This window comes from Chaetomium strumarium (genome assembly GCF_033439665.1).
Source record: "Chaetomium strumarium strain CBS 333.67 chromosome Unknown B0T15scaffold_5, whole genome shotgun sequence".
In the NCBI taxonomy this organism is placed as follows: domain Eukaryota; kingdom Fungi; phylum Ascomycota; class Sordariomycetes; order Sordariales; family Chaetomiaceae; genus Chaetomium; species Chaetomium strumarium.
The window spans coordinates 1,232,856-1,249,719 of NW_026944433.1; the positions used below are offsets into that span (position 1 = coordinate 1,232,856).

Sequence of the window (16,864 nt, forward strand, 5' to 3'; positions counted from 1 at the left end):
CGGGCATCGTTGAGGCAAGATCTATTGCTCATTGATAGAATTGCTGGGCGCCATTGCTGTGCCGCTTATAGATGTAATCTATAGCCTCTGTTTAGCGCGCCGTTGTCTGAGTGGGATCGATTACATCTACTGGCTGCCGAACACAGCAACTTTGGACTTGTTCTCGTTCCCGTCGCTGAGCAACACAGGTGGTGTAAATTCACAGAGAAAACCGAAGCGCCACCCATGCATACCAGTCATTAGCCCTCAGACTCCTCCCCTTCTATGAAGCCAACATAGCCTTCCGCGCCGGTTGTGCCCCTTGTTCCGCCAATTCAGGTCGAGCCTCATCCCTGGCCTTTTGTGCCGGGAGCTGGGTATCAGGAACATTGGGCAACTGTATCCTCTGTCCACTCTCCCTCCTCGTAACTTCAGCCTCGAGCGCAGCTAGCTCGTCTTCGACTTCCTCCTCATCCTGGTTAGACATACTCCCGGCGAGGATCTCCCCAATCTCCTGTTTGAGTCGTCCGGTCAGCAGTCACGAGAGCGGTACCGGCCTTATGAAACAGGGGAGTAGACGAACCCTCTGGTAAGCAATCGCCTCAGCAGTTTCCCCCATCAGCTTCTCGACGTTCTCGATCCCGCCCATCTCGCGCTGGATCTCCTTGAGCACCTTGGTGCCCTGCTGCAGGCCGAAGAGCACGTCCTTCTGGATCAGCGCGAACTCGACCGACGACGTCAGCTTCTCCAGCTGCTCCAGCTGCGCGTCCGTCTTGGCGAGCAGCGACTCCTGGTACTTCTTGCGGCGGAGCGCCAGCAGCGCGCGCGGCTTGTCGCCCTTGGCGAGCATCTGCCGCGCGATGGCGGTTTCCTTGTCCGTGAGGTGCGTTATGCGCCGCTGGTACTGGTGCAGCTTGTCGCGCTGGGTTTTGAGGTCGAGGATCGCTCTGTTGGTGCAGGATATAAGTGAGCGTCGAGTCTTGCGGGGCGGGGGGTGGCTTGAGGAAGGGGAAGGGTTGCGGACTGATCCTGTGCCGTTATACGGCTCGAGCTAGTGCCCATTCTGACATTGGGAGTGTGCTATCACCGCCTGGTGGTGCCGCTGGGCTGTAATTACTGATGCTAGGGGTTGGTGGATGTCGAGGGCCGGATCTCAGCCCTCTTGGCAAGAGCAGGATTACAAGAGACGTTGGGACGTGAGACGTCACAGACAGCTATGATTGCAGGGTGTGTTATTCTACAAGATATTCCGTCTCTGACTCGATGGCATTGCATGTCACTGGGAGGGCAACTGCCCATCGCGCTCTCACGACAGGTTTAGCCTGCATGATCTTCCACTTAGATACCAGGTGCCAGTGAGCACAAGGAATACCTAGACACGCAAAGCTTCCAGTGTAAATGTTATTCAGCCTTCTGCGTTCGTGAAGGAGGTACGGTATGTACACAGTACCTATTTTCAGGGGCTGCTGCCTTATCGATAATCGTCACCCATTGTGGCTTAAGGCGGGCGCGTGAGAGGGGGCTACGTAATTTGGCTGGCACATGCGACCGCATCCAGGAGACGTCTCGCATATCAGTCAACCCAGCCGGTCCTCATTACTTCAATAGCTCTTGAACTCACGTTGAAAGAAGCATTCAATCTCCTGCGCCATCTTTCTTCATACAATCGCCGTTTCACCGATATTTGGCTGAAAGGATCAACATGTCTACCGAGGCGGTAAGCATAGCGCAGAGCCCCTATCCACCTCCCCGGCACGGGTCCCTGATCTGCGCAACGTCTTGACTAACATGTCTGGATATCTAGACCGGGGTCCCTCCAGCGCCTGAATCTCCTACTACCGTAAGACCTCTCGAGATGGACGACGACGACGTGCAAGAGGGCGTGACGCTGGGTCCCGACGATGCTGCGGCCGCCAAACCCAACCCCTCAAGTCCGAACACGGCCAGTGCGCCTGTAGCCGCGTCCGGCGATGCTCCTCCGCCCAAGCCGCCCCGGCCGCTGACCGAGGCGCAAAAGAACCAGCAGATGCTCAAGGAGGCCTTCCCGTCTATCGATGATGCCGTCATCAGGGCCGTACTCACCGCCAGCGGTGGGCGCATCGAGGCCGCCTTCAATGCGCTTCTGGAGATGACAGACCCCGAAGCCGCCGAACGCGATCGACCGCCCCCGCCGCCCCCGAGACCCGTGGCTGACCCGGCAGGACCGACTTCCACCGATCTATCACAACTTGAGGCCGACGAGAGGTATGCTCGTCAACTGGCAGAACAGTACGAAAATGTCGGCGCGTACGAGGCTAGAACCGCCAATCGGGCCCACCGAGGCGGTGGTCCACCCCGTGGTCGGCAGCAGACAGGTATACGAGGCCACGACGACGAGTACGATCGCGAGCATAGCTTCCTTGACGACGATCTGCCCGTCATTAAGGAGAGCCTAAAGAAGGGATTTATTGAGACGCAGACAAAGGTCAACACGTGGTTCACGAATCTGAAGAAGAAGCTTGACGAGACGTTTGACGAGGAGGATGAGCACCGGGCCCAGGGGAGCAGCTCGTTCATGGGCAGACCGACCCGGGATCCGACTCGGAGGAGCGCGGACTACGAGCGCTACGATGCGGATCCTGAGCTTCTCAGTGATGACTTCGCGGGGATGAAGTTTCACAGCGACGGAAGTAAGTTTACCACCCGCTACTGATACAGCGCAATGCCTTAGTCTAACAAATCCTCCCACTAGCCCCCGTCCAGAACCAGCGCAGTAACCCGAACCTCTTCAAGCCGCCGCCGCCATCTAAGTCGCCCAAGCCGAGCGACGGCAGGAAAGTTGTCTCCTTCCGCGACACAGTCGAGGATATCGACGCGTACAGTGCCTCGCCCAAAATCCCACCCAAGGACGCCAGCGCCGCCGCGGGACCTGGCAGCAGTGCGGCGAAGGCGAGCAAGTGGCAACCGCTGTCGGCCGTCGAGCCCAGCCCGATCGCCGAGAATGACCCCTTCAGTCTCGGGGATAGCGATGACGAGCACGAAGTCAAGAACAAGACGTCTGGGAGCAGGGAGATCAAGATGGAGGATACCGAACGGCTGAGGCAGGCTACGGCGGATGCGATGGCGGAAAGCTTGGTGGAGGATGAAGGCAAAAGTAAGGAAACGAGTGGTGGTGCAGGCACTGGTGCCAAATAGGGGAATAGAGCACGTGCTCGTGGTTGATGCGTCGTATGTTTCGGGCAATTTAGCGTCACGGTGTGCGGTTGTGTTACAGCAGGCGGAACATCTCCAGTATGTAATAACTCAATCGTATGTCCAGCATCGGTGGCTGGTTTATTGGAGACCGCGGTCATCAAAGTACTGGTGTTCCCATTTGTAAGGAGGTTCAAGATGGTCCGTCGACATGTCCGTCGAGCTCCGTGCCTTTTCACATGTAGCCAGGGCCACAGCACGTGGTGCAAAGTGAGATCTCTCGAATAGTACGCTACTAGGTTTGAGCTGTCCTCGGGTTAACTCGGATTGAGGACGCACGAGTACTAGTATGCAACATAGGATTATAGCTGTTGATGTTTGTAAGCCCGACTTGACCCGGAAGTCTGGTTCTGGACGGTAGGTGCATTACATTCGGATGTACCTACTGTGTCCGGATGTATAGTCTGTAGACTCCAGGTCTGAAGTGCACCACCAGTTCGAGTTCAGTCCCTGATGTTTGCCCTGCAATGCAGGATGTGGTTGTATGGGATGCGGATAAATGGTGATCTTATACTCCCTCCCACTGGCCAAAAAGAGCCGTACACCAAAGCATCGAACCTCGCTGTTAACTGACTCGTCTTCAACTTCAGAAGCTTAATCTTCTTGATGAGCATCCCCAACCTCCTTTTCAATAATTCGTACTTGCTTTCTCTTTTCCTCTCTTCTCTTTATCTTCTATGCTTACTGCTTTACTTGCTTTCCTTTTTCTTCTTTTTCTTTTTTGAATTACTAATCTTATGCTAGGCTTGTTGGTTCAACTATGAGGTAGAGGAGTTTACTGTACGGCTCTTTTTTTTCTGCGTCCGGGTGACCCCCACCTTAGCCTTTGGACGAGGTTGACTGCCCCTCACCTCGCTTGCCCCCTCTCTCATCCGCCCGCTGGCTGCATCGAGCAATGCCCCGCAAATTGGAGCAAGTGTCTGCCTTCTGATCCGTCACCACATCGAATCACTGGGAGCACATGGCTCGATCTTGGCTCCCGATTGGCTATTTTGGGACTTCAAGTATCGTAGCATTGGGGAGATGGCCCGGATGTGCTGCATACCTAGCGTAGCAGCGGCTGTTCCCAGGAGAGCGGATCTTGCACAAGGTCAATTGGGTGAGGCTTTGTGTCACCGGGCTCACGAGACAACCGTTCTCATGGGAAAACTCAGTTGGGTATTCCGGCGACACGGCCACTGCAGTAATTTACGGGCCTTTCTGTACTTCTACGTTACAGAGTCTTTCTGGAGCCACGACTCGTGGGGGGTAGGTACCTCCCTAAGGTTGTACGTGGGGAGCCCCGTGAATGAGTGCCAACCGAGCTGTTTTCGTCTCCATGGGCTCATTGGGCTCATTTGGCCTTCAAGCCTTGGAAGAATTGGTGACCTTCGTCTGTTTGCTCTCGTTCAACTGCCAGCTTTTCCTTCCTCTTCCTTCTAACCTTCTAGTGCTTAGGTCAGAGCCCAGATTGTGCTCGCGTAGAAGCTCATACCGGCATTACCCACACTGCCGGAGGCTTGGCGCCCCGACTTGACGCTTCACCATTACCGGTCGAGTCCCGGCGTAACGGGCAGCCAGTCATTCAAGACTTCCGCACTCATCACCACCATCTCAATAGTATTTGACGTTACTTGACTTGGCATCCAGAACAGGGGACCAGCCTGAACATTACTATATTTCCCGGAAACGCATCAGAGACACCTAGCACTTGAGCCACCGTCCGCTTCCTCACTTTTGAGGTTCCCCTTCCTCCTGCTCACTCATACACTCTACATCCCACCGCAGAACCCCCCGGCCGCAACCCACTCAAAGGCCAGACCTCGCCGGCCGCTTTTACGAGTGTCATTCCAGGTCTACCGGTTCATTTAGTTTTCGACAGAAAGGCGGAGCCGCCACCTTCGGATTTTACGACCCTTGCCGACTGTACTAGGTGTGGCTCGATCACCCTTATACACCGGGCTTGGTACATCTCACTGCACACGGCCATTGGTTGACTTCTTCTTCCATCCTCTCTCACCAATCACCCGTTCCCAATCGAGGTGCATGTGGCCATTGCTGTTGCGTTCGTGACTTTATTTGGTCGAAGCCTCAAAAGGCTCTCAGCCCTTTCAACAATGTGAGCCTCAGTATCCGTATCGAAAATACGTCCCTGCTAACTCTCAACCAAGGAAGTTCGGCAAGCACATTCAAAAGCGCCAACTCGAAGTGCCCGAGTATGCTGCCAGCTTCGTCAATTACAAGGCGCTCAAAAAGGTGCGCCACCGCCCCCGATAACCTCGGTTCATGCCTGGCGTCGGTCTGCCCTAGGGCTGATTGGAAGACCAAGCAGGATACGAGCCACGCCAGTCGTCTGAACAACACTGACACTGCTTCGCGCACAGCTGATCAAGAAGCTCTCGGCAACCCCTGTGCTCGCTACACAAAATGATGCGGCACAACGCGGCGGTGCAGGGCCTCTCGACTCGCAGGCCGCTCTTCAGGCGAACAAGGCGACCTTCTTCTTCCAGTTGGTAAGGGTTGCGGTTTGGGATTATTTATGTGGAATACTAAACCACAAGTAGGAAAGAGAGCTTGAGAAGGTCAATGCATTCTATCTCCAAAAAGAGGCCGAGGTACGCATATTGGCGGCATGTCTGAGCCCTTCCCTCTCGGCTAGGACACTGACCCCGCGACAGCTCAAAGTCCGTCTCAAGACCCTCCTCGACAAGAAGAAGGTTCTGCAGTCCCGTCATGGCATCTCCAGGCGGTCTGCCAAATTCACCACCCTCCAAGAGGGCTTCCAGCAGTTTGCCAATGACTTGAACAAGCTGCAGCAGTTTGTCGAGATCAACGGCACAGCCTTCTCCAAGATCCTCAAGAAGTGGGACAAGACGTCAAAATCTAAGACCAAGGAGCTGTATCTCTCCCGCGCGGTCGAGGTGCAACCCTTCTTCAACGCGACCGTCATCAGCGAGCTGTCGGACCAGGCGACTACAAGTCTGCAGGAGCTCGGTGCTTGGGCCGACGGTGATAATGTCACCTTCGATGCCCGTCCAGAACACGTCGTCAGTAGCCAGCATCTGCCGGGCACCGACGAAGGGGATGCCGACACCCTACTTCTCGATATGGTCCTCTCCGGAAATCTCGACGGGCTCAGGGATTTGGTGGGACGTACGAGGGCTGCGGTGGAACCGGAAAACGCCGTTGTCAACTCGCTCTTGATGGAGCGTTTCACCAGGACTTTCCTGGGCGCAATCAGCGGAGGGCCCGCCGAGGCGCTACAGGTCCTGCTGGAGACGGGTTTGGTGGATGTTCAGTCTGAAGACGACATCAACGAACGGAACTGTCTGCATCAGGCGGCCATTTACGGGAACTCGTTTGTGCTCGAGTATGGGCTGTCAAAGGGGGTTGCTGTCGATAGGACGGACGTGTACGGGCGAATCCCCCTGCACTATGCGAGCATGCATGGCCGGCTGGACATGATCGATACATTATTATCAGGTATGGATTCTGCAGCTCTTTCGTAGAGAGCGGATAGCTGACGCGCATCCCACACTCGACAGTCGCACCCCAGACCATCAACCTCATCGACCATGACAACTACACCCCCCTAATCCACTGCATTGTTCACAAGCACCTCGACTGCGTGCGCAGGCTGCTAGAACGGTCTGCCCGCCTCGATCCTGTGTCCGACACCGACCACGTGCCGCTCAACCTTGCTTGCGAGCACGGGTCCCTGGCTATTGCGGAACTGCTCCTGCAGCATGGTGCCAAGATCCTGCCCGACGCCGAAGGGCTCTACCCGCAACACCTGGTGGCCAGGTCGGGCCAGACGCCAGAGTTGCTTCTCTTGCTCAAGAACTATGGAGCGGATCTGGACCAAATAGACAAGCTCTACGGGTGGACGCCACTTGTTCATGCGGCGAGCGAAGGGAATGTCCCGTGTCTCCAGGCTCTACTTGACGTTGGCGCAGACCCCAGCATCCTGGACGAGAAAGAGCTTCCAGCCATGTACTACGCAGCTTGGGAGGGCCATCTGGAGTGCATGAAGCTGCTCACCCCGTCTAACCTGAGCAAGAAACCCGGTGCGCTGGAGGCGCAGATAGCCGGGGCGCTAGGGCCCATGGCGAGTAGTAGCGCCCCTATGCCCATGTCGATAGACACAGACGCGATCCCGGTGCTCGAGCTCCCCCCGCCCATCATCCCGCTTCGGCGCTACGGCCATAACTTCCTCGATACGAAGACGGTTGTGCAGATCAGTTTCGGAGGCAGCGGGGAGGCGCCGCTTATATTCTTCCACGACAGCAAGTATCCTGCCGCGCGACTCACCATCTCGTCCAAGGTCTCAGACGTCATCCCTAAGAACATCATGCTTCCCTTCCACGAGGATACGCGGCTCGTCTCGTTCCAGGTCGACAGTTTCGATTGCTTCACTCTTGACTTTGATGTCTTCCCGGCCTATGGCGCGAAGGTGATCGCCAAGACCGTGGCGCTGCCCAACACCTTCCGCGCGCTGCTTAATAGCAACACCGGCGACTGTTGTTTGCCACTGTTCGATCCGCGGTTGCGCGCCATTGGGCAGCTCACCTTCCACGCGCAGGTCATCAAGCCATTCCAGGGTAAGCCGCTGGAGATCACCGACTTCGAGACGTACTGGAAGGCGACAAGCCAGGTGGATGCCGCCACCATGACACCGGCTATGAGCAGCAGCACTTTTGTTACCGGCTCCAGCTTATCGGGCGACTTCGTCCGCATCTACGTCCAGCACACGGGCGACGGCGTTCCAGTGCTCTGGCCGCAGTGGACCGTCAGCTGCGGTGGCATCGACTTGCCCGTATCACGCTTGACTCTAGCCCAATTCCGCACCGCCACCGGCAACGGACCCCCTTCTCCCCTTCCCGTCCATGACATCGCGGAGGTCCACCGCATTCTCGCCACATCAGGCAGCACCACCCTACACGACGCCCTCTCCCTCCTCCCGAGGGGCATGCACGTAAACATCCAGGTGCTCTACCCGACAGCTGAGGAGCGGGAGCGGCTAGCCCTGAAGGAGCTCGGTCTGAGCGCCGGTCTTAATACTTACGTCGACGCCATCCTCACCGTCGTATTCGACCATGCCCGCGCCCAGCGGGCCCAGGGCCAGGGACCGGAGGCGGTCCGGTCGGTCGTGTTCAGCTCATACAACGAGAGCGTGTGCACGGCGCTGAACTGGAAGCAACCCAACTTCCCGGTATTCTTGTGCAACGACCTAGGCAGGCAACCATCACAGGAAGGACAGGACTGTGGGGTTGGTGGTGCACAGCACCCGGCAAGCTCGATCAAGGATGCGGTTAGGACGGCGCAGAGCAATAATTTCATGGGGTTGATATGCTGTGAGCGGTTGCTAGTAAGTTACTATGGCTATCTCTTAACGGAGGTTTGTGAAGCGGCGCTAATCGATGACATTAGGACATGGTGCCCGCGCTGGTGGATGCCATCAAATCACACGGTTTGGCGCTCGTCGTCGACAAGTCCGGAGCGGGCCCGAAGGCACCCGAACCCAGCAACTCGTTGGCGGATCCCTTCCCGCGCCTGCCGAAGGGGGTGGATGGTGTTCTCAAGGGAAATGGTGTGCTACGTTTCAACGAGTCGATAGATGTGTAAAGGGTCGGTCTGGAATTATATGTGGGATTACGTTGTCGGTCTTGCCTTTGAACAAAGAGGATGCATCGCAAAAGGAGGTAGTCTGCGGATAACGGAAGCAGAGAAGGACAGCAATAGCAATGCTGCTACATAGAACACCAGCCCAGGAGGTGATATATCTCAGTGTACTGTAATGCTTAGTGTATTATCCCTCACCCATGCCTTCCCGAACCAAACTAACGCCGTGCGATGGGTATTTACCTTATACCGCTTCATATAGCCAAACACGAAGGAACGTGCCTGCCCTATGCACCTTTATACCCATACTTCAACTTGCCCAATTCCCTTTCCGGATCCACCTCGGCCATCATTACCTTCGCCCCGACAACAACAGCGTACACCACCCCGGGCAGAGCGCCAAGCAACAACGGGCTGACACCAGCGTTGGCCGCTTCTCCTCCGAGTCTCACCCGCTCCAACAACCCCGTCAGCAGAACCAGCGCCGCCAACCCCACGTTCAGCCAGGGGAGATGCTGTTGTAGTGGTGTTCTGCTGCCCTCTCCGGGGAGAGGCCCAGTCAAGAGACCATCCCGTCTCCTAGGCCTGCTATTCCATCGCAACAAGTCATAGTGGCCCACCGTCCGTGCTCCTGCTCCTAGTCCGGCCCCCGCTGTCCGCCGCCTCTCCCTGCTATCATTCGATGATAATGATAATAACCCCTTCTCCTTCTTCTTCTTCTTGTCCGCGAGACTGCTGGTGTGGCGGTCGAGCCGTGGGAAACCGGTCTCGCAGACCTCGAAGGTGTACAGCATCCACCCCGTCGCGCACAGGGAGGACAGGCCCAGGAGGGAAAGCAATCGGGACGGACCGGCCGAGTGGGAGAGGAAGAGGCCGAGTAGGAAGGGGATGGTGGACAGGGCGGGGAGGGCCGAGAGGAGGCGGTGGAAGGTTCTGTTCCGGGTTTCGTTTTGGGTGGTCAAGGTTTGGATTAGCGTTTCTTGTTCTGTTTTTTTTTTTTGCTCCCAGGCCTTTTTGTCAGTATATGTTGGATGGTTGAAGGGGGTTAGAAGGAAGTAGGGGGGAAGAAATACCGGAAACCGGAAACGTACCTTGCTCGTCGAGGACTTCGGGGCCAGAGGATGCGGAGCCAGCGTCGTCGTCGGAGGGGTAATGAAATGTCCGCCGAAGGCGCGCTGTGGCTGTTGGTTTGGCCATGGCGCTTCGATGCCGGGGAAGCAGCGGGCCGGGGTGTACAATATCTAAGATGCGTGTGTAAATAAATCCAAAGTAGGGCAGCGAGGTTGTCGGGGAGTCGCAGCTACGGCTGAAGCACGATGACGTTGAGTGGCAGGCGTGCGCACGGCTGACATGGGTGCTCGGCAGCCAGTACCGGTAAACTACTGCGTAATTATCCATGTAGTCGTTACGGTAACACTGAATGGCCGCATAAGCAGTCAGACTGAGACGTTGAGCGAGAATATGGTGTTAAATAATAATCTACCAGGCTATAATGCAAGGACAAGCAGAGCGCCACTGGTGCTTCAGGCTATATCTCGTGGTATGGTCTGTTTGGTGTAAAAGGATATATCTGTGCACAAGGAGCTCGGTCTGTAATTTGAGCAGTACTAGTGCTCAGCCCTCATCGAGCTCCCATGCTGGACATATCAGAGAGAAGCAGAGATAACGATCCACAACCCATCCTGCCAAAGCCGGCGTCTACTTCAATGGCCAAGCAGGAACGTCAACCACCTCAATCCTCTGCGTATTCCTCCTTCTCACTCTGAGCACCTCCAGCGCAACCAACACCAACAGCACAAACCCGAGGACGAACAGCGGAATAATATTCCACCGCCAAGCCCTCATGATTGTCAGATTGCCGGATATGATCCTCCGGTTATTGTCGCTCACCAATGGCAATTCCAAGACAGCAGCATACCAGTTCTCGGGCGTCCATCGGTGGTCTGGATACTTGACGGGCGCCGGGTTCGTCTCGGCCACCGCCAGGTCGATGGACTGGCCGCCTGTCTTGGACGTCTCGACGAACGTGTAGATGAGAGCCACCAGCGTCAGGAGGAAGCTGAAGAAAACAATCAGCGCCCAGAGGTAGAAGACTGGGGAGGAGCTATCGCGCTTTGCGTCGTTTATGTATCAGCACCCAGGCTATGAAAGCAATAAATAGGACGGTTTGCCCGCCGCTCACCTTCTTCCGAGACCGCTTCTCCAACCACAAAGCAATCATACCGCCAAATGCCACCAGAACAAGGGCTGTCCCTCCGGCGGCATTGGTAGTATGGCCCTGGTTAGTAACTAGGTTTGCTGGCTCTCCAGCGAGCAGGAAGTATGACCCAGTCGGATTCGCGACAGGGCAAGGGCCACGGCCGTAGTGATGTAGGAACGCAACCATGGACGAGACCAGGCCAAGGGAGACGGCGGCGTCCACCGCCAACAGAAACGTGGTGAGCCCGATAGGGAGTAGGAGAGAGCGTGAGAGGGCCATATCAGTGTGTACGGTGGTACGGATGGTGGACTTCTCGGTTTCCTACTCGGGAGGCCAGGTTAAGTATATCGTCCCCGGGTCAAACAAAGGGGCAGAAGTGATGGGGCAGGGGGCGGTGAAAGATGTCTACCGTTTTTGCGGCATTGAACTAGAGGGCACGGAAGAGAATAGGAGAGCACATAGTAGAACAAAGAGAACCGGACAAGATGTACGACGCAGCCTCGCAGCGTAGACTAGAGTGCGGCTCAAGGAACCGAGTCGTCGCACTCGGAGCTGAGTTAGATGCGCCCCAGCGTTGATGCATTGGGGGACGCCATGTCAATGATCGTCGAATAAGGCTCCAAATATCGAGATAGCCTCGATGACGATGTCTGGTGATCGTGGAGGGTCCAGTAACGAATTAGGGGGAGGGCATCGCCCACTGTCCAGCCTCCGGAATCGAATTCCTCAAACGTTTCAATACTTAACCATGGATCAGTCATCTTGGACGCCTCAAGAGTAGTCTTGGCAGATATTGGCCAAGATTGCGAGTCAAAGCAAGCTGGCGGCAGGGCGCGATATGTGCTTGCTGGTGTTACCCGAAGAACAAAGGCTGAAGGCACAGGGATGGATGATTGTGGAGTGGGAGAGTGGAAAGGCGGATCGTGTCGGGGTTGTATGTATCCACAGCCTTGCCAAGAGACTCAGCTGCCAGATAACTCCTGATACTTGCATAACGTTATCGCTATCAGCCCAAGCTTCCACAAGCAACGGAAAGTGGGCTGAAGATCAGTTCAGGACGAGACAACCACACCACCACTCAAGCATGCTGTCGAGGTTAGCGCCGCAAAGGGCGGGAGCCCAAGCAGCAGCCCTGCTGCGGCGGAGGATAGTACCAGCAGCAGTTAGTGCAGCCGAAGCACCGGTGACCCGGCAGCTCGTCCGGCAACAACGGCGCACCTTCGTCTCGGCGCCCAAGAAAGGCGACGGCCCACTGCTAGAGCGGCGACCAGACCGCGAACTCCCAGGTGCGCCCTCCATTTTGTGAAACCTCTTGCTCTAGACAAAAGTCACTGACCTCAGGGGGTATCTCCCATCCCCCGCTAGACCTCGACAAAATCACCTTCCGCTGGTCCCGCACGCTCCCGCTCTTCGCGGCCGTCATCGCCGTCGCCTCGCTCGCCATCTTCAACTACCAGAAGCTCTCGAGCCCCGTGGTCGGGGCCACGCTGTACGCGCTGCGCACGTCGGACAAGGCCCGCGCGCACCTGGGCGACGAGATCTACTTCGCCCAGCAGATCCCCTGGATCTCGGGCGAGATGAACCAGCTGCACGGCCGCATCAACATCAGCTTCCGCGTCAAGGGCACGCGCGCCGGCGGCGTCATGCGCTTTGCAAGCTACCGGCCGACACCGAGGGGCCTGTTCGAGACGACCGAGTGGAGTCTGGAGACGGATGATGGGACCGTGATTGATTTGCTTGAGGATGGGGATCCATTCAAGGGCATTGTCGCGGAGATTGAGGACGATGAGGAGGAGATCGTGCAGGGGGCGGCAGCGACGAGGGGGTTCAGGCAGCAGATGAAGAAGTAGGTGCTGTAATGTGCGCTGTTTTCCCGAGGTTGGATGGATGGGCCGGATGATGAAAAGTAAAGCGGTGCGGGGGTCCAGATCAGCCCGGGACTCCTATCCGTTAGGTACTGTACATTTACTGTATGTTGTATGATACAAGCCATGACCCAAAATAGAACGCCCACGCAACGACTTTGTAATCAGAACTGGGCCGGCGCATGCTCTGTGGCCTCATTCATCGCATCGGCCGCAATGATTTGCTCAATAGCATCCATCTCATCTTCGGAGCCCGGCTTCATGCCCCCGACCATGAGCTCCTCTATCCTCTTCTCCCGTCTCGCCTGCTTCAGCTCCAAATGCCGCTCCCGCGCCGCCTGCAGATGCGCCTCGGCCTCCGGGAACCGCTCCTCCAGCAACTTCTTCGTCTTCTCGATGAAATCGTCGCTCGGCGGCGGCTTCTTGCACGCATCCTGGATCTTGACCACCGCCCCCTTCGGCCCCGCCACGCACCCCTTCACCACCACGATTCCCAGCTCATTATCCACCATCAGCACCGGCAAGTTCTGAATCGTCACCCGCTGGTTGCCCATTCGACCAGGCATCTTCTTCCCGGGCAGCACTCTCGACCCACTGCCCTGCGAGGGGCCCGCCGACCCAATCGTGCGGTGGTTCAACGAATTACCGTGACTCGCCTCCTGGCCCGAGAAGCCGTGCCTCTTCATACCGCCGGCAAACCCCATTCCCCTCGAGTTGCTCCGCACATCGACTCGCTGGCCGACATGGAACCAGTCGGGCATGAGCTGCACACCCACCGGCAGCAGCCCGCGCTCGTCGCGTACGCGGAACTCGGCCAGCACCTCCTTGGGCGCGATGCCCTTGGCCTCGAAGTACCCCAGCAGAGGCGCCGTCACGTTGCCCGGGTTGCGCTCGCCCATGCCGACCTGCACGGCCCAGTAGCCGTGCTTGTGCTTGGTCTTGTTCAGCACCGTCTGCACCCGGTCCAGCTGCAGCACCGTGCAGGGGATGCGCGCGCCCGTGCGGCCCATGAAGACGGTCATGCCCTTCTTGACCGCCAGCACGCCCGCGCGGACGGGCGTCGTGCGTTCTTTCCGCTTCAGCGCCGCGGCCGGGCCCGTTGTCGGCGTGGGGAGCCCCGAGGTCACCTGGTTGAAGCGGTGCGGCTTGGCGCCGCGGGTCGGCAGCGTCGACCAGCCTGACTTGACGGTGCGGGATTGCGTGTAGGGGAGGAGGGAGGCGTTCGTTGTGGTGGATGGTAAGGCGGCGCGCGGGAGGGTATGCGTTGTCGGGCTGGTGGAGGATGGCCGGAGCAGCTGCCGCCAGCAGCGGGCCGGCAGCCGGGGCGCCATTGATGGACTGACTTTGTGTGATTCGGAGGTGTGGCTGTTCTCTGCTCAATCGACCTTACAAACCGGAGGAAGGATCGACTTTCACGACATTGGTTGGTTGTGGCGGCTGTGGTGGTCGAGGGGAGACAGCCTCGACGACGGCGAGGTCGCGCTTCAGAAACTTGTGGTTGGCCGGCACGCGGCAGAAATTTGAGAACTCCAGTTGATAAAAACGGGGCTTGGCGGGGAGGTTGACAGGTATAACCCTAACCCTACCATGGTGCTGGTGCACCCCTCCTCATTATGAGAGCTGCCTGAGACGCTCAGCACACACTTGCGCGTGTTCAAACCATCTTCTCTGTCTCTCATACAAAATGGTGTACTATTTCACGTCTAACGTCGTCGACCCACCGGCGTACATCTACGTGGGCAAGGACAAGTTTGAGAGTGAGTGATAGCATGCAACCCCTCCCACACAGACTCCGTACCTTCTTTTGGCGGAGCAACGACCCTGACACACGCATGTGTATTTATTTTATACAGATGAGGACCTCATCAAGTTTGGGTGGGAAGAGGATGTGTGGTAAGTGCTGCTAGTTCCTTCCTTAACCAGGTCCAAATGCTCATTTTCTTGATAGGGTATGGGATGCCTCCTGAAGAGTGCCCCTTGGCTTAGCAAAGCTCGCTCACACAACGGCAGTTCCACGCCGATAAGCTGTCCAGCGCCCACATCTACCTGCGGTTGCGCGAGGGCGAGACCTGGGACAACATACCGGAGGAGCTGTTGACCGATCTGGCACAGCTGACCAAGGCCAACTCGATCGAGGGTAGCCGATGACAAGTCCGAACATGAGACAGTCGTCGCTGTGGGCTAATGAAGACCAGGCAACAAGAAGGATAACGTCACCATCATCTACACGCCGTGGTCCAACCTTAAGAAAGATGGCAGCATGGCGGTGGGCCAAGTGAGCTTCAAAGACCACAAGAAGGTCAGTAGTAACCTGAGGCATAATCGCACCATAGCCCATCACATTGATAACACCTCCCAGGTCAAGAAGATACTTGTTCCTCAGCGAGAAAACCCCATCGTCAACCGGCTCAACAAGACCAAGATCGAGAAGTACCCAGACCTGAAGCAGGAGAAGGACGATCACTTGCGGGAGCTGCGTAAGAGGGATCAGGCCGCCCTGCAAGCGAGGGTATGTCTTCTTCCCCTTTTCCACTCCTGAATGCGGACAGCACGGGCTGACAGATCGTGTCCCGCAGAAAAAGGAGGAAGCCCGCATCGCCAAGGAGCGGCAGGAGAAGAAGTGGCAAAAGGAACATGCCTACGACGACCTCTTCTCCGAGGAGAACATGGCAACAACCAGCAACCAGAACCGGCCTGAAGACTGGGAAGATGATTTCATGTAGTCATGTAGTCATTAGCGCTCGTGCTCTTGGGGAAAGAACCAGGCCCAAGTCGGATCAAGCGGTCACCGGAACACCACCTCACCTTTCTTCAGCCGTGTTTTGCATCTCAGTGACCCGGTCCACGCCCTCCGATCCCGCTCCCCATCTGGTTCACACTGGTCCCCTTGATCTTGTGATCGCCCGGGTTGGCCGCGGCCTCGTAGATGATGTTTGCTGGAGCCCGCCCGAGCGCCATCCACTCGCCCTTGAACCCGATGTAGGAGATGCGCGTGACGTCCTCCTCGCCGTCGCCAAAGTTGTCCGGGAAGAAGAGCGTCAGCCGGCGGACTGCGTTGAACCGTGCCCGGCGCTGCTCCGGGGTGAATCCGCCCGGCCCATCGTCAGCTGATCAGATGTACCCTAGTATATCGTAGTATGAATGGAAGGAAGGATGGTAACAAACCACTGGCAACTCCTGCACCTCCGCCGTGCGGCTCAACTCGAACGTCTGTGTGCCGTCTGTCTCCTCCGCCACGCCGAAGTCGACGTCGTCACGGTTGATAATGACCTTGAGCGTCTTGGGTGCCGAATCCGAGTCCGACGTGCGCAGGAGAATCGAGTGCAGCTTCACCTGGCCCGTGAATCTAGGTCGGTAGCAAAACACGAGTATCATTAGCCCCAGGCTCACTTTCCATAGAACTCATCATAACTCCAGTTTCCGGAGCGGGTAGCATCCATCCCCTTATCGTTAAAAGAATACCCCCAGACGATGTGAAATCCCCACCCTCCCTGGACATTGCTGGCATGCATGCATGACCCAAAACGACAACAACAGTTACCTACAGCAGCAGAAAGGGATAAAAGTGCGGAGTAAGTGAGAGGAAAAAACCTACGGAATATTAATGAGAAGTTGCTCGTCAACATCACTCTGCACCTCGGGCTCCGGTTGCAGCCGCTCGACCCAGGTCTTCTTGACCACCGCCTTGCCGGACCCGTACACGGCCTCGTTCAGCGTTGTGACTTCATCGAGGTTGATGTGTTGGTACAGCGAGAACTGCAGCGCGGGCGTGATGTCGTCTGAGTGGTCGTGCTCGTCTCCGCCTCCGTGGGAGTGGGAATGTTCGTCGTGGCAGTGGTGAGACATTTTCGGTTCTTTTTTTGGCTTCTTTGAAAACTTTCTCCGATTCTCGTCTATGGTGGTATTTGTCCTGGTAGAAGAGAGTCAGAATTGATCGGATATCTTCATTGGGGTAGTAGTTTTGGAATGGTTCTCGAGATTCCACGCT

At 56.8% G+C, this 16,864-nt stretch overlaps 9 protein-coding genes across 9 annotated transcripts; 4 read left to right on the forward strand and 5 right to left on the reverse strand.

The window, feature by feature from the left end:
* Positions 1-173: 173 nt before the first annotated feature.
* On the reverse strand, positions 174-1,205 carry B0T15DRAFT_234104 (Snf7 family). The gene is made up of 3 exons (XM_062862991.1): positions 1,004-1,205; positions 563-926; positions 174-493 (listed from the first exon to the last, which is right to left on the reverse strand). The coding sequence occupies exons 1-3, from the start codon at positions 1,039-1,041 to the stop codon at positions 263-265; spliced, it is 633 nt and encodes a 210-aa protein (XP_062720035.1). The 5' UTR covers positions 1,042-1,205; the 3' UTR covers positions 174-262.
* Positions 1,206-1,352: 147 nt separating this feature from the next.
* On the forward strand, positions 1,353-3,485 carry B0T15DRAFT_234153 (uncharacterized protein). Its single transcript, XM_062862992.1, has 3 exons — positions 1,353-1,696; positions 1,784-2,648; positions 2,711-3,485. Exons 1-3 carry the CDS (start codon positions 1,682-1,684, stop codon positions 3,151-3,153), a joined length of 1,323 nt encoding a protein of 440 aa, XP_062720036.1. The 5' UTR covers positions 1,353-1,681; the 3' UTR covers positions 3,154-3,485.
* Positions 3,486-4,969: 1,484 nt separating this feature from the next.
* B0T15DRAFT_234177 (uncharacterized protein) lies at positions 4,970-8,956 on the forward strand. Its single transcript, XM_062862993.1, has 7 exons — positions 4,970-5,308; positions 5,361-5,445; positions 5,574-5,702; positions 5,754-5,804; positions 5,868-6,672; positions 6,735-8,557; positions 8,620-8,956. Coding segments are annotated over exons 1-7 (3,090 nt in total). The 5' UTR covers positions 4,970-5,306; the 3' UTR covers positions 8,815-8,956.
* Positions 8,957-9,098: 142 nt separating this feature from the next.
* Positions 9,099-10,008, reverse strand: B0T15DRAFT_494732 (uncharacterized protein; the record flags this gene model as incomplete). Its single annotated transcript, XM_062867034.1, has 2 exons — positions 9,099-9,796; positions 9,903-10,008. The coding sequence occupies 2 exons, from the start codon at positions 10,006-10,008 to the stop codon at positions 9,099-9,101; spliced, it is 804 nt and encodes a 267-aa protein (XP_062720038.1).
* Positions 10,009-10,493: 485 nt separating this feature from the next.
* Positions 10,494-11,593, reverse strand: B0T15DRAFT_234411 (uncharacterized protein). Its single transcript, XM_062862996.1, has 2 exons — positions 10,994-11,593; positions 10,494-10,923 (listed from the first exon to the last, which is right to left on the reverse strand). The coding sequence occupies exons 1-2, from the start codon at positions 11,288-11,290 to the stop codon at positions 10,510-10,512; spliced, it is 711 nt and encodes a 236-aa protein (XP_062720039.1). The 5' UTR covers positions 11,291-11,593; the 3' UTR covers positions 10,494-10,509.
* A 502-nt stretch (positions 11,594-12,095) lies between these two features.
* B0T15DRAFT_494734 (cytochrome oxidase complex assembly protein 1-domain-containing protein) lies at positions 12,096-12,861 on the forward strand (the record flags this gene model as incomplete). The annotated part of the gene is made up of 2 exons (XM_062867035.1): positions 12,096-12,297; positions 12,377-12,861. The coding sequence occupies 2 exons, from the start codon at positions 12,096-12,098 to the stop codon at positions 12,859-12,861; spliced, it is 687 nt and encodes a 228-aa protein (XP_062720040.1).
* Positions 12,817-14,422, reverse strand: B0T15DRAFT_234251 (translation protein). The gene has a single exon (XM_062862994.1). The coding sequence runs from the start codon at positions 14,205-14,207 to the stop codon at positions 13,041-13,043; it is 1,167 nt and encodes a 388-aa protein (XP_062720041.1). The 5' UTR covers positions 14,208-14,422; the 3' UTR covers positions 12,817-13,040.
* Positions 14,423-14,560: 138 nt separating this feature from the next.
* B0T15DRAFT_494736 (coiled-coil domain-containing protein 25) lies at positions 14,561-15,599 on the forward strand (the record flags this gene model as incomplete). Its single annotated transcript, XM_062867036.1, has 6 exons — positions 14,561-14,633; positions 14,730-14,764; positions 14,887-15,013; positions 15,072-15,175; positions 15,236-15,385; positions 15,453-15,599. 6 exons carry the CDS (start codon positions 14,561-14,563, stop codon positions 15,597-15,599), a joined length of 636 nt encoding a protein of 211 aa, XP_062720042.1.
* A 106-nt stretch (positions 15,600-15,705) lies between these two features.
* Positions 15,706-16,722, reverse strand: B0T15DRAFT_399127 (PITH domain-containing protein; the record flags this gene model as incomplete). The annotated part of the gene is made up of 3 exons (XM_062864991.1): positions 15,706-15,948; positions 16,042-16,222; positions 16,472-16,722. The coding sequence occupies 3 exons, from the start codon at positions 16,720-16,722 to the stop codon at positions 15,706-15,708; spliced, it is 675 nt and encodes a 224-aa protein (XP_062720043.1).
* Positions 16,723-16,864: the final 142 nt, after the last annotated feature.